At 51.7% G+C, this 14,113-nt stretch overlaps 1 protein-coding gene and 1 pseudogene across 1 annotated transcript in view; one reads left to right on the top strand and one right to left on the bottom strand.

Annotated features, from left to right (window-relative positions):
* Positions 1–566: 566 nt before the first annotated feature.
* LOC103585014 lies at positions 567–8,783 on the bottom strand (annotated as a pseudogene).
* A 5,161-nt stretch (positions 8,784–13,944) lies between these two features.
* Positions 13,945–14,113, top strand: part of CDT1 (chromatin licensing and DNA replication factor 1) — a 6,561-nt gene continuing 6,392 nt past the window's right edge. Inside the window, exon 1 of the mRNA XM_008565881.1 lies at positions 13,945–14,046. Within this exon, the coding sequence (XP_008564103.1) occupies positions 13,945–14,046 (102 nt within the window). The remainder of the gene's footprint in view (positions 14,047–14,113) is intronic.

The following is a 14,113-nucleotide window of genomic DNA, read 5'->3' as shown; positions in this document are numbered from 1 at the left end:
CAGCAAAATCCTAGCATGGAAGCCTTTGCCTTGGGCTCTGCTTTCTGGGCATTCCAGGTTAAAAGGGTCCCCCACCAAGAAAATGTGTGTTATTTTAGAGGCAGTCCCAGTGGTAGGTAACCTGAGAAAAGGACAGACCCCACACCTGAGGCACCTGGATAGGGTCAGCATCTCCCACACCCACAGGGGGCAGGGCTCCCCACACACCGGCCACATGGAGCAGTCACATCCTCACACTCACTTGGAGCCTCCCCCTGGTTCCTTTGAACCTCGTGGCCTGATCCACTGGCCTTCATCACCGAGCTGGTCTTTAATCATAGCAGAGTTAGTTATCAGGGACACACCGGGCCAGAGAGCACCTGTCCACCAGTAGAATGTCTCCCACCAATAAACCTCAGTGTCGCGGCTATGAAAACGTAGAAGTCCATAGGGAGGTTTACCTGGGAAATTTCTTGGTCCTATTCAAGAAGACAACCCAGGCTTCCCGGTACATAAGATGGCTCACTGTTTGAATTGCCCTTTATGTGAGCGGTACTGGTCCAGAGGCACAAGTTCCAGGGAAAGTCTCCCAACCCCTCTCCAGGTTGGGGTTGGACTGGGGAAGGAAAATGAGAGGGGCTGTTCTTTCCTCAGACTCCACGGGCTCAGACTGAGCTAAAGGCTCTGCGTTCCTGCCACCCACCTGCTGGCTGTGCCTCTTGCAGGTCTAGGCAGGAAGCCCCAGGAGTCCCAGAACCTTCCCTTTTCCTGGTCCTGAGGTCCCTACCTTCTCACCACAGGTAGGGCTGACACGAGGTGGCGCCAGAAGGAGAAGAGCGGGCATGAACACCAAGCTTCTCAGCCATACGACAGCGCAACCCACCAGAATCCAGATTCCACCCACTTCTGATCCCTCGGTGCTTGGGTAATGCACTTAGTTTCCAGGTAACATGTGTAAGGATGTCCACTGGGTTGGAAACCGCAATTATGATGCAATCAGGACTGTACCTGATGATCTGAGGAATAATGAATTTGAAGACATTAACATTTCTCTGCACCAGACTGAGACGACTCTCCCCCTCTTGCTGACAGACTCCCACAGTGACCACCACAATCTTAGAATTAGCTGTCACAGAGCTGCCACAGGGGGATTTTGGTAGAACACGGAGTCTCAAATGTGGCTGTGTAGAGTGGAGTGAACGTGGGAGGGTTCGGATATCCAAACTGGCCAGCTGGAAAAAATAAAAATAAAATTAACTATTGTAGTAATGGGGGGAAAAAAATAAAGAGCAGCAGCAGGGGAGCTGCTCAAGGCTCTGGGCTGGTCACTTGCCGGCTGTGCCCGGCCAGCCCAGGGCCTGCTGCCAATACAGACCTGACCAGCTACCTCTCCCCCACCAGCTTTAGGAGGAAGTCCAAATTCCTTCATGGCAGTCCGAGTCCTTCATGGTCTGGCCACCATTTCCACCCTGGCCAAGCAGTTATGCAGAAACTGTGGGGCCATCTCGGAATCCCACCTCTCACAAACTCCCCTTGTCCCATCCCCAAGGACACATGCCCAGCTGAGGCTTCGCAGCCTGCTCAGATTCCCATCTGCCTCTGTTCTGCAAGTTCACGCTCCCTCCTTGCAATTCCCCAAACCCTGGGTATGGCCGTCCCGGTCAGGCACTGAGACACAGGGGACCCTGTCTCCGTGCCTAACCATCAGTCAGTTCCTGCTGCTGAGTGCAGCCCGGGAGGCAGGCACACTGCAGGTTTGCCCCGAGAGCACCCTGACGCCCTAATGGGTAAGTGTTGTGAATCTCCCAAAGGAGGTCAGTTCCTGGGGCCCATGCCACGTACACTTGTGGTCCCTGCACAAGCCAGCATGTGACCTCATCTGAGTCCTTCCCTCTCTAATCCAAATGCCGTGGGCTTCTGTCTAGGCAAGTGCTCCCAGCTCCACTCAGGCTTCCCTCCCAGCCACAGCAATATATTAAAATATGAAATCTGGTCTTGTGTTTCCTGGGTGTAAGCTTTGCATTGCGCTAAGGAAGATTCCAAAATGCTTCCTGAGGCCCAAAAGACCTTGTACTATGTGCATCACCTCACTGCCTGAGATCCCAGCACCCCCACCCCAGCCTTGGCCCGGGGCCTTCCCAGGTGCAACTATGGCCCAGACCACTCCCGTCTTAGGCTCTGATGCCTGACTCCTCTACATCTTCAGGTCCCTGCCAGGCACACTTGACTAGGCAAGGTGTTATCCCAGGAGAGTTTATCGTGCAGCCTTTTTAAGGTATGTCAGCCCACTGGAAGCTTACCTCCAATTCTCTGGGCTCCCGGCACAGTGCCCAGCGCACAGCAGGTGCTCAGTGGACACTGCTGACTAATGGTTGTCTCCTTCCAGAGCCTGAGCTCTTAAGCAGGAAGCTAAGCTTCAATTCTGCCAGGCTATGACATCCTCCAACACCGGACCACATCTAATCCACCCTGAACTTTCGGGGAAGTCAGCTCACCCCTAGTTTATGACAGGGCCTTGGAAGTCATTAAATGAAGGAACGTCTGCAGGGCTCTCAAGTGGTGCCCATGGGCCCCATCATAGTCGTCTAGGGTGAGGGGAAGGAACCACTCTGTTTGGTCTGCTTTGTTCCACAAGGGCTCCTGGCAGTTGGGCCTTTCTCCTAGAATAAGCACCACAGTTTAAGGGAGTAATCGGAGGGCACCACCGGACGTTATTTCTCAGGTTATTCCTACAGTTCTAGGCATCCTCCCACAAGCTGGACGTGTTACCAAGGAGGGGCTGCCTCTGTTAACTGTGGGTAACCTGGGGCAACCAGAGCCAACATGCCTGCGGGTGCCTTAGATCAGTCCTTCTGAGGGACCATGGTCCCCAAAGCAGGGGACCTGCGCCGAGAGCCCTGGGACCGACCAGCGTGGCGCCGGGCAGGCACGACTGTAAAGCCCCATGACTGCAGGGCCGGGCTGGGACCCTCCGCTGAGGTCACTCAGGTTGCGTGCGCGTGGGGACCCCTGATGGTCCAGGGCTGATCCTATCTGCTTTGCGGGCAGCCGGAGCTCAGGCCCGTGGAAACTTCCCAGCTCCATGAGTGGCCTGGGCTGCCCCTGGGGTATGAACTCCGCATGCCCCACACTTGGGCTGACACCTACCGAATGTACAGTGCCACAGTGCCGCTGGGAGTCAGCCCAGGCCACCTGCCCAGCAGCGCCACCTCCACGAGCCCCTCCCTCCGTGACTGACAGCACCAGGCATGCTGTTGGCCTGGTCCCACACGCTGGGGAGGGCATAGGCTGGGGGCTGGGGGGTCGGGGGTCTTGTCTCGGTTTCCAAGCGCACCTTCCCGCTGCTCCAGGGCCCTCACACCCTCTTTTCTGCCTCCCCAGCCACCATGTCACGGGCGCCCCCAGTTGGAAAAGAACCCCTCTGCTGCTCTGCTCCCTAGACAGCTCCCTGCTCTGTTGTCCAGACCTGTGACCTCTGACAGCTCGTGGTTCCCCATGGGCTTGTTTGCGTGGACAAGCTCTGTCACTGGGTCCATCAGCACCCCAAATGGGGCGATGCAACTGGGAATCAGACTTCCACTTTTACATACTTTTAATTAATTAATTTTTTTTTTTTTTGTCTTTTTTCATGACCCATAACGGGATCGCAACCCTCGGTGTCGCGCCCGCACCACGCTCAACCAGTGAGCGGACCAGTCTCTGTATGGGATCCAAACCCTCGGCGGGAGCGCCGCCACGCTCCCAAGCGCCGCACTCTACCGAGTGCGCCACCGGGCCGGCCCAACTTTTAATTAATTTTAAACACTCTATTCAGTTATTGAAAAACTGATTAGTATGCGTACAACAACTTGGATACGTGAATTCACTTTTTTTTTTTTTTCTTGCCAGCTGGCTGTTATGGGGATCTGAACTCTTGACCTTACTGTTATGTGAATCCACTTTTTCAAATGTTTTAAAATCTAAATTAAGGATCAAGTGTTTCCATGAAAACGTAGCATCCTTTGAATTGAGATGTGCTGTGTAAAATACACAGGAGATTTCAAAGATTTAGTACATTTAGTATATGTGATTAGTACTTAGTGATGGTGATGATGCTGATGATGCTGATGATGCTGATGATGGTGATGATGGTGATGCTGATGATGGTGATGATGGTGATGATGGTGATGCTGATGATGGTGATGATGGTGATGGTGATGATGGTGGTGATGATGGTGATGATGCTGATGATGGTGATGATGATGGTGATGATGGTGATGATGGTGATGATGGTGATGCTGATGATGGTGATGATGGTGATGGTGATGATGGTGGTGATGATGGTGATGATGCTGATGATGGTGATGATGGTGGTGATGATGGTGATGATGCTGATGATGGTGATGATGGTGATGATGATGGTGATGATGGTGATGATGGTGATGATGGTGATGATGATGGTGATGATGATGGTGGTGATGATGGTGATGATGGTGATGATGACAGTGATGGTGATGATGATGAGAAAAATAATGTAAAATCTTATTAATATATTTTATACTGATTATGTGTTGATGGACAACATTTTGGACATAATGGGTAAAATAAAAAACATTATTAAAATTACCATCATCTGATTCTTTTTACTTTTTTTATTTTTAAAAAAGATGACCGGTGAGGGGATCTTAACCCTTCCTTAACTTGGTGTTGTCAGCACCACGCTCAGCCAGTGAGCTAACCGGCCATCCCTATATGGGATCTGAACCCGTGGCCTTGGTGTTATCAGCACCGCACTCTCCCAAGTGAGCCACAGGCCGGCCCTCTTTTTACTTTTTTTAATGTAGCTACTAGAAAATTGAAAATCACAGCAGTGACTCACACACACCATTTCTCTATTAGACAGAGCTATGCTAGACGTCTATATAAGGATCAAGACAATGTTAACCCTCTCCCCACTCTGACACTCTCTGAAACCAAGTGTAATGGTGAGGATGTTTGTTATCACTGAGATAAACATGAGTGGTGTGGTTCCTTTTCCTGGGACTCTCACAGCAACTCTGCTGGGAGTAGGTTCCATGAGATCTCCCTGGTATAGATAAGGAAACCAAGACTTGGGGGGGAGAGGAGACTGCCTGGGTCACTTGACCCATGGGCAGTTGCAGCAGCTTTTCCACCCTCCTCTTTGTCCCATTTGTAATCGATTCAAGGTTGTCTGGTTGACAGAGAGCCAAGTGCAGATCAATCCTGGCTGAGACCCAAATACCTTCACTGAAGGTGAAAGTTGCCTCCAGATTTGGCCACAGACTTTGTGTTATGAGCCAAGTCCATGGAAAGCTCCCTGGTGGCTTTAGGTGACTGACAGGCTCGCTGCAGGGCCCAGGGCATCCTATGAGCCTGAATTCCAACATTACTTGCTGGTTCCTGTCTGGACCCTTGTGGAGAAAAGAGTAGCTGACTGGCGGAGGTGGGATGTATAGATATGGCTCCCTGGCTCACCAGCTCTGTGCCCTTCAAGTCTGGGCTTCCTCACCCACAAGTGGGTCCTACTTGTAGGCTCACTTTGAGGGTGACACAAATAAGGCATTCTAATCATGGAGAGCAGAGCTTCACACACAGCAAGTCTGACAGAAGCTAGCTATGATGTGTTGTGAAATTGCTTTGAAAACTGTACAGCACTGCACACCCCTGGCTTGTTGTTATTGTTACATGCAAATGGCACTTGAATGGAGCAAATGAGGAGCTACAGCAAGCCTTGCACACTGTGCATGCACTGAGGTGGTGGATTGGCAGGGAGCAGGACCCGGGGACTGGGATAGGTTCTAGGAAGTTAGAGAAGGTCAGAACAGGCTATATGGTCCAAACACAGAACCTAAGGCAACTTCTTATAATCTCTGAGTGTGGTTAAAATAATGATGATGGGGCCGGCCCGGTGGCGCACTGGATAAGTGCGCCGCTTGGGAAGCGCGGAGGCGCTCCCACCCGAGGGTTCGGATCCCACATACAGACCGGTTCCCGCTCACTGGCTGAGCGAGGCGCGGGAGCAACGCCGAGGGCTGCGATCCCGTTGCCGGTCCCCGGTCCGGTGCGGGGGCAACACTGAGGGTTGCGATCCGTTGCCGGACACGGAAAAAGACAAAAAGACAAAAAAAAATAAAAAATAAAAAATAAAATAAAATAATGATGATGGCTTTTTCTAGCAGTGAAGACCTCCCTGCAAGAACATGCCTCTCACAGAGGATTTCCTCCATCCCTCTCCAGAAGAGAAGAGGAAACACAACAAAACATACCTGGTGCAGAACCCCAATTCTTACTTCATGGACCTGAAGTGCCCAGGATGCTATAAAATCACCATGCGCACAAATGGTAGTTTTGTGTGTCAGCTGCTCCACTGTCCTCTGCCAGCCTACGAGAGGAAAAGCAAGGCCTATAGAAGGATGTTCCTTCAGGAGGAAGCAGCACTAAAAGCACTGAATCAAGATGATGGGAAACCATCCCAATAAACACACAAAGAAATAATAATCATATGGTGGTGATGGTTAGGTTGTTGATGGTGATGGTGATGATGGTGACGATGATGGTGGTGATGGTTATGGTGATGATGGTGATGATGAAGGTGATGGTCTTTTTAAAAGTCATCACACCATGGTAAGAAGGGCACCTGGAAACATGCACGAGAGCCTTCATATTGGGTTGCCTAGTATATCTCCAAGGCAAGAACTACCCAGAAGTCCATCATGGGCGACTGGATAAATGTACTGGGGTATGGGTGCCCAGAGGAACATTATACTGCAAGGAAAATCAACCAACAGAGCCACAAACACATGCAGATGAACCTCACACACCTAAAAGAGAAGCCAGCCCTGAATAAAAATATATGGGATTATCCTCAATGTCAAGTTTGAAAACAGGCAGAACCAAACTCTGTTGTTTGTGGGTGCAACATGAGTGGAACATGGGAAATAACTAAAAAGAGAAGTGTGTGCGTTTGTGACTGTGTGCTTTCACTTTCGGCAGGATGGGGCCACCTGGGGGTGCAATGGGGGCACATCCCCTTTCTCCAGCCCTGGTTCTTGTTCTGTGACACCAGTGGTTCTCAAATGTTTTGGTCTCAGGATTCCTTCACATTCCTGAAAGTTACAGAGGACCCCTAAGGTCTTTTGTTGATGCGGGTCATATCTATTGATATTAACCATATTAGAAATTAAAACTGACACTTTATTTTTTATTTTTTAGCAGCTTGCCAGAACAGGATTAGTTCTGGACCTTGGTGTTATAACACTGCACTCTAACCATCTGAGCTAACCAGCCACACTTCAAAAGCTGACACTTTAAAAAAAAATTTATGTATTACATTTAAAAATAGCAATAATAAACTCATAACTCTTTTAAAAATAAAAAAATAACTTTATTTCCCAAGACAACAAAAAGCAGTGAGAAGAGTGGTACCCTTTCACTTTGTGCAAGCGTCTTCAGGGTCTGGCTCAATAGGTAGCAGCCGGGCTCTCCCAGCCACCCCTGTGCAGTCTGCTGTGATGGTAGCTCGGGTCGAAGAGCGTGAGGAAACCCGGCCTCACGCAGAGGTGCGGCTGGAGGAGGGAGAAGCACTTTAACATCCTCTCCAGATAATTGAAGACATTCCTTGATAAATTTTTGAAAACAGTTTTGACCTCATGGGCTCTCTGAGACCTGCTCGACCGCACACGTTTGTGTATCTGAACACGTGCGTTGGTGCGTGTAGCAGACACGCTTGGTGGCCCCCCACCCCCCGCCTCATCTGGAGGTCACTCGTAAGCAGTTCTCGTCCATGCCATGGCTTCCTGGGTTTGTGTGCCTAAAGGCGGAGTAGTCCAGACAGACGTGGTGGGGGTGAGAGGCTGGTTCTGCCTCTGCGAGCAGCCCTCCACCCAGGAGGGGTGGCCTTGGTGGAGAGATACTCCAGGGCCCCCTCTGCAGCTGCTCCCTGTGCACACACACCTCTTAGCAGCCCAGTCCCCACCTCATTTCCCTGACCCCTACTTCCTGGGACTGTATACCAAATAAATGATTTCCCCCAAATCCTTGACTCAGGATCTGCTTCTGGGGTCACCAAATGATGACTGTGCACTATGTGTGCATGTATATATTTCACAATAATAAAACACCAGCAAATGCCCTAAACAAGTAATTCTCTAAAACTATAGATTCTCTACATAAGGATTAAGCCCAGGAAGATAATGGGTCTGGGGAATCTGAAGCTAAAAGTCCCAGTTTTTACCTACCCACCCTCACGGAGCCTAACGTTCTAGAGCGGTCAGACGCTAAGTGAATAAAGAAGGAAAACCTCTGGCATGTGGGATGCTGATGAAAACACAGAGGGTGTCACCCGGAGCATGGAGCGAGGAGAGGGCAGGACAGAGGTCAGAAGAAACCTCAAAGGTGAGGGAGACAAGGTCAGACTGGAGGGCGCGAGACATGTGGGCACCTGGGAGGATGTTCCAGCCAGAGGAACAGCACGTGCAAAGGCCCTGGGGCTGGAACAAGTTGGAAGAACAGCAAGGAGGTGGGAGCCAGCATGGGGTTGGGAAGCAGTGAGGTGTGGTGGGACCCATGGGCACTGCAGAGAATCTGGCTCTCTCTCGGAGGAGTTTGGAAGCTATAGGTGGGTGCTGACCTGCACTTGAAGGGCAAGGTGGCCACAGGGAGAGGATGCTGGCTGAAGCCAGGAGCAGCGATGGAGCGAGTGAGAAGCATCGGATCCCTGAGGTGGGTGAAGGCATGACTGGCGCATGGATGCAAGACCGGATATGGGTCTGAGGCCATTCCACAGGGAAAGCCAACTGGAGGCCACAGCAGGGCCTGGGGCAGCCTCTGGTCAGCAGCTCAGTTCATCCAACACCTGCTGAGCGCCACCTGCAGCCAGACACGGAACAGGCCCTTCTAGCAGAGATGAAGCCGAATGGGCCTTTCAGGGAGCTGGTTGGGGTAGGGGGCAGACTTGGGTTCTCAGACCCAGGATGGGACTGCCTAGGCAGGCGGCCGGGCACTGGCCAGTGAGGCTTCGGTTTGATCTCAGCCTGCTATTTGCAGGCTGTGTGGCTGGAAGCAAGTGGTTTGGCTCAACCTCTCTGGCCTCAATTTCCTCATCTGTGGAATGGGAATACTCATAGCATCTACGTCCACGGTGGCTGTGAATCGGACACATCACCACGTATAAGGTTCTCAGGACTATTCCCATGGCCAGTCAGTGCACACGTTTTGGCCATTGACACTCAGTGCTGTATCCCTTCTCCTGGTGGAGCTTCGCCCCCTCGAGTTCACTACCTCACCTCAATGGCTCTTGAGACCTGCTTGACTGCACACATGTTCATATATTTGAACACGTTTGTGCATATAGCAGACATGCTTGGGACAGGATCTTCCTGTCCCACACACTCTTTTTGCAAAGCGACCTTGACCTTGTTCCATCAAAAGGCAGGGCCTAGGTTCCTTCCCTGGAGCCTAGGTGGACCTTTGCTCCTTCAGCCCTTAGGATGGGCAGAGGTGGAGAGGCAGGACTTCCAAGCCTCCCTCATGAAAGACCACGTGGCCCCATCTGCACCTTCCCCTGGGGAGCCCTGAGGCACCCTGAGGATGCCATGCCAGAGAAACCATGTGGAGAGATCCCCATTTGACTACAATGACATGACACCTTAAACCAGAACTGCCCAGCCAAGCCTCTTCTGAATTCCTGACCCACAGAAACCGTGAGAAATGATAAATGATTATTGCTGTTTTAAGCTGCTAAATTTTGGGGCAGTTTGTTACACAGCACAGATAACTAATACACCCTCCTTGGGGCCATAGATACTCAGCAGATATTTGGGTGCCTACTATGTGCCACCTATTAGTTAAATCAGGGTATATCCCCGACCCTTCATTCACTGATTCACTATTTGCTACTACGTGTCAGGCACTGTGGGATAAAACGAGACTCCTCTCTGTGGCTTTTCAATGGCCCACTGGCCTCCCTGCCCCCTCAGTGTGGGCCATCTGTTTCTGCTGCAGGGCCTTTGCACGTGAGATTCTCCTCCCTTGGGTCATCCAGGGGCAGCTCCTTTTTGCCATTCCAGGCTCAGCTCATGTGTCACACCCTCTGAGAGTCCTCCCTGACTCCTTAGATCTAAAGTAGTCCCCTAAGGGCCGGCCCATGGCTCACTTGGGAGAGTGCGGTGCTGATAACACCAAGGCCACGGGTTTGTATCCCTATGTAGTGATGGCTGGTTCACTCACTTGGGAGAGCGTGGTGCTGACAACACCAAGTCAAGGGTTAAGATCTCATTACTGGTCATCTTTAAAAAAAAAAAAATAATAATAATAATAAAATAAAGTAGTCCCCTAGTCACTCAATCACATGGCTTTATAAGGGTTTTACAGGGATTTTATTTTCTTATCTGAAATTACCATTTATCTGCTAGTTTGCTTTTGCCATGAGAGCGTGAGCTTCCTGAGAGCAGAGTCTCACCTGTCTTGTTCTTGACCAGGCGCACAGTTGGTCTTCAGCAGCCAGGGTCCTGGTGGGCACTTGTAGATGTGGTTGATCAGATGAATAAAGGCACAGATTGCAATCTCCAAGTTTCTTCAGGGTAAACACTAACAGACGAGGTTCTAGACCCTTGCTATCTGGTCTCTCTTCCCTGAAGGCACTCGAGCCACGCTATGTCCTCTTGGCATTTCTATAAGCCAACATGACCCTTCAGGTGGAAACTGGACCAAACAGAGCAGAAAACGGCTTTCACCTCCCTCATTCTAGACTCCATACTTCTGTTAATGAAGCCTCATACGGATGGACCTTTGTGACCATGCTTTTTTTTTTTTTTTCCTTTTTGTCTTTTTTCGTGACCAGCAACGGGATCGCAACCCTCGGTGTCGTGCCCGCACTGCGCTCAACCAGTGAGCGGACCGGTCTCTATATGGGATCTGAACCCTCGGCGGGAGCGCTGCCGCACTCCCAAGCGCCGCACTCTACCGAGTGTGCCACCGAGCCGGCCCCAACCATCCTTTAACTAAGACTCTTTGGGTTGAAAGAAATAAAAACCCACTCAGAGGAACTTTAAACAAAACAGGCAAGTGTTTGGGAAGGAATCGACTACTTCATAAAAATCTATGGCATCATGAAGCACTGTTGGGCCTCACAAGAGACCAAATCAGAAACTATTCGAAGCCATCTGAATTAGCTGCTTTGTCTGGCTACTGTCCCTGGGGCCACACGGTCTCTCATTTGCTCTTTGTCTTCATGCCACACATATGGTAGAAGGCTTTGTGCCCCCAGAGGAGACTGATGGGCACTTCCAAGTCCAGAGTCACTGTTCCCAGGAGAGGATCTGATTGGCTCATCTGTGCACCTCCCATCCAGTCATCTGTGACCAGGAGGCAGGGTCACACAGCACCGACATGGTCCTGAACTCTACCACTGTCGTGAGCAAGGCAATCTTCTGAGGACCCTCCGAGGATAAAGTCACCCGAGACAGACATTAAAAATATTGAACAGTCGGACACTGGGCCACCAGATGGACACTGGCCACACACTGAGGCAGGTCCTGAGGCCCCTGCTATGCCAGGCATACTCCCTTCCTACTTGCTGGTCATGAGAAATGGATGTCAGCCGTACCCCAAGTCTCCAAACTCCCAACACTCCAAAACCTGGTCCCTCACCCCACACAGGGCCAGACACACCTTAGGTTCCTGTTCTGGACTCTCCAAGACTCCTGTGAACTGTCCCTCTAGGATTCAGCTCATCCCTAGAGCTCATCCCCAGGGCTTGGTGGGTCCTGCTTCTGCCTCCAGGCTCATGCCCAGGGCTGGCCAAAATGACGGCAGTTCTGTTCACGGACTCCCCCTCCCAGGGCCATCCTTGGGGTGGATGTCACTGGCAGTGCCGTGTGCATGTGACATGGCCAGGTGGGAGGGAACCCACCTGATGTGGTCTCTGTGGTTTCACGCCCTGGGCCTGCCTCTGGCCCCTGGTGCAGCAGTCTGTGCTGCTGGAGCCCACTCAGCATGCTGGGGGCCCTGCAGAGAGGCTTCCTGGCAGCATCCGGTCCATCAACTTACTGTGGAGGGCAGGGACTGGGCTGAGCGGGTGCCGTGGAACCAGATGTTGAACAGTTGCTTGTGGTTATGTCCAGCTGTTCTGCCTGAGACCAGGTGTTTATTTTCTAAAGTAAAACAGAGAGTGGGGAACCACCATGTTACTAGGGGAGGAGACAGCTCCCTGCTAAGCTTGTGAACGACAACAAGCCATAAGATTTACAAGGTCCCCTTAGTGAAGTTGCTCTTAAGGAGAGGCTGTGCCTATAACGTATGTTCCCATTACAGCTCCAGAATCTACAAGCTTTCCCTCTTTAATGCATAGCATGCTTATACTTGGAGTTCCACTATGACCTTTAGGTCACTTTCTGCCACCTTTGAGAAAAGCCAGGTTTCCCAACTTAATTAGACTAGAACAGAATTATTATAGCTGAAAAGACCTGCACGAGGGCCCTGGCTGAGGCAGTAGTGGGGCTGTGATCGACCTGCTGCGCTCACCCAGCCGTGGACGCTGATATGGCTGCCCTCTCTTTCTATTTTTCACAAAGGTGGCTTATGGGCTAGCTGTGTCTGGCTGGAGGTTGCCTGGTCCCAGAGGCTTTCAAACTTTCTGGTCCAAAACCCACAGTGAGAGATACATTGCTTCAAAACCTTCCATTTTGAAAAATTTCAAAGATACAGAGAAGTGGGAAGAATTTCACAGTAAACACTCACATACTTATTCATTAGACTGTATCACTAATGTTTTACACTTGTTTTTATCTTTTTTTTTTGTTTGTTTGCGGCTGGCTGGTATGGTGATCCGAACCATGACTGTGGTGTTACAAGGCTGTCTCATTTGATGCATTTCAAAGTGTCAGACCTGTCACTCCTAAACACCTTTGAATGCGTGCCATTGACTAAAGTTCAATATTTTATAATTAATTTTTGGGTAAATCTTCATACCGTAAAACGCACAAATGTTAATGTACCCTTAGGTTTTGATAAATTTATGTACCTGTGTAACATAAACCCTGTCACCATATAGACTATTTCTATCACCCCAGAACATTCCCTCATGCTCCTTCAAGGTCGATTCCTGCCCCCAACCCCCAACTACTATTTTGACTTAGGAAATGCATTTTACCAGGTGGCCCAGAGCCCACACACCAAAACAAAACTTTAACAAAACGTAGCCTTAAGAATGCTGATCTCAATCCTCGACACTGATTTCTTGACCCACTAATAATTTGCTACCAGCTGTTTACAAAACATGGGTCTAGGTGCCGACCCCCTAAACACAGATGGGAAACTAACGTCCTCACCAACCCCACTTTCTCACTGTAGGTTTTAAGCGCCAATGGCATCGCCCAGCGGACGTTTCTGTTCTTTATCTTCCTTTTTTTAACAGGGACCATTCATGCTCCCCAAGTCCCGCCTGCTCCCGGGACGTCCCCCTCTGGGACCGCAGCGCGCTTCTCCGCGGCGGCCACCGCCCGCCTGGGGCGCATCGTGCGGCGCGTTGGTGGCGGGCACCCGGCGCGGTGACGCCTCGGGTCAGGAGCTCTAAGGTGCCAAGAGCCCGCGCTGTCCTTCAGCGCCGGCGTCGTGCACACAGCCTGTTTCTTCCTCTTCCTTCGTGACAGCCGGGCAGGGACGCAACTTGCACGCCGCAGAGCTCGCCCTCTGACGAGCGTGCCCTTCGGGCATCGACGCGCTCCGAGCGGGCGCGGCTGTCGACCCCGCACTCCCGCCTGCGGCACGCGGAGGAAGGCTGCAGTCCCGCGGCGCGAAGGTTCCTGCGGCACCGCGTGCGCGCCGTCTCCGGGGATGTGCTGGCTTCGGCGCGTGCGCGTGGTCTCCGGGACTGCGCTCACCTGGGCGCATGCGCGGGGCTCCCCCGGGGCTGCGCATGTCTCGGCGCACTCGCGCGGTTCTCCAGACCAGCGCTCGCCTCGGCGCATGCGCGTGGCTCTAGGCGCTGCGGAGCTGCGCCGGCTTCGGCGCATGCGCGCGGTTCGGCCACTTCCTGCTCCCCGCGCTCGCCTGCTGGGCCGGCCAAAGGCGGGTTTGGGGGCGGGGCCGGGGCGCGGCGCGAAAATCGGCGGGAACCGCGCGCCATCCCTTACCC

Source organism: Galeopterus variegatus, unplaced genomic scaffold (genome assembly GCF_000696425.1).
Source record: "Galeopterus variegatus unplaced genomic scaffold, G_variegatus-3.0.2 Scaffold210, whole genome shotgun sequence".
Classification (NCBI taxonomy): Eukaryota; Metazoa; Chordata; class Mammalia; order Dermoptera; family Cynocephalidae; genus Galeopterus; species Galeopterus variegatus.
This window is presented reverse-complemented; position numbering and strand designations above follow the sequence as displayed.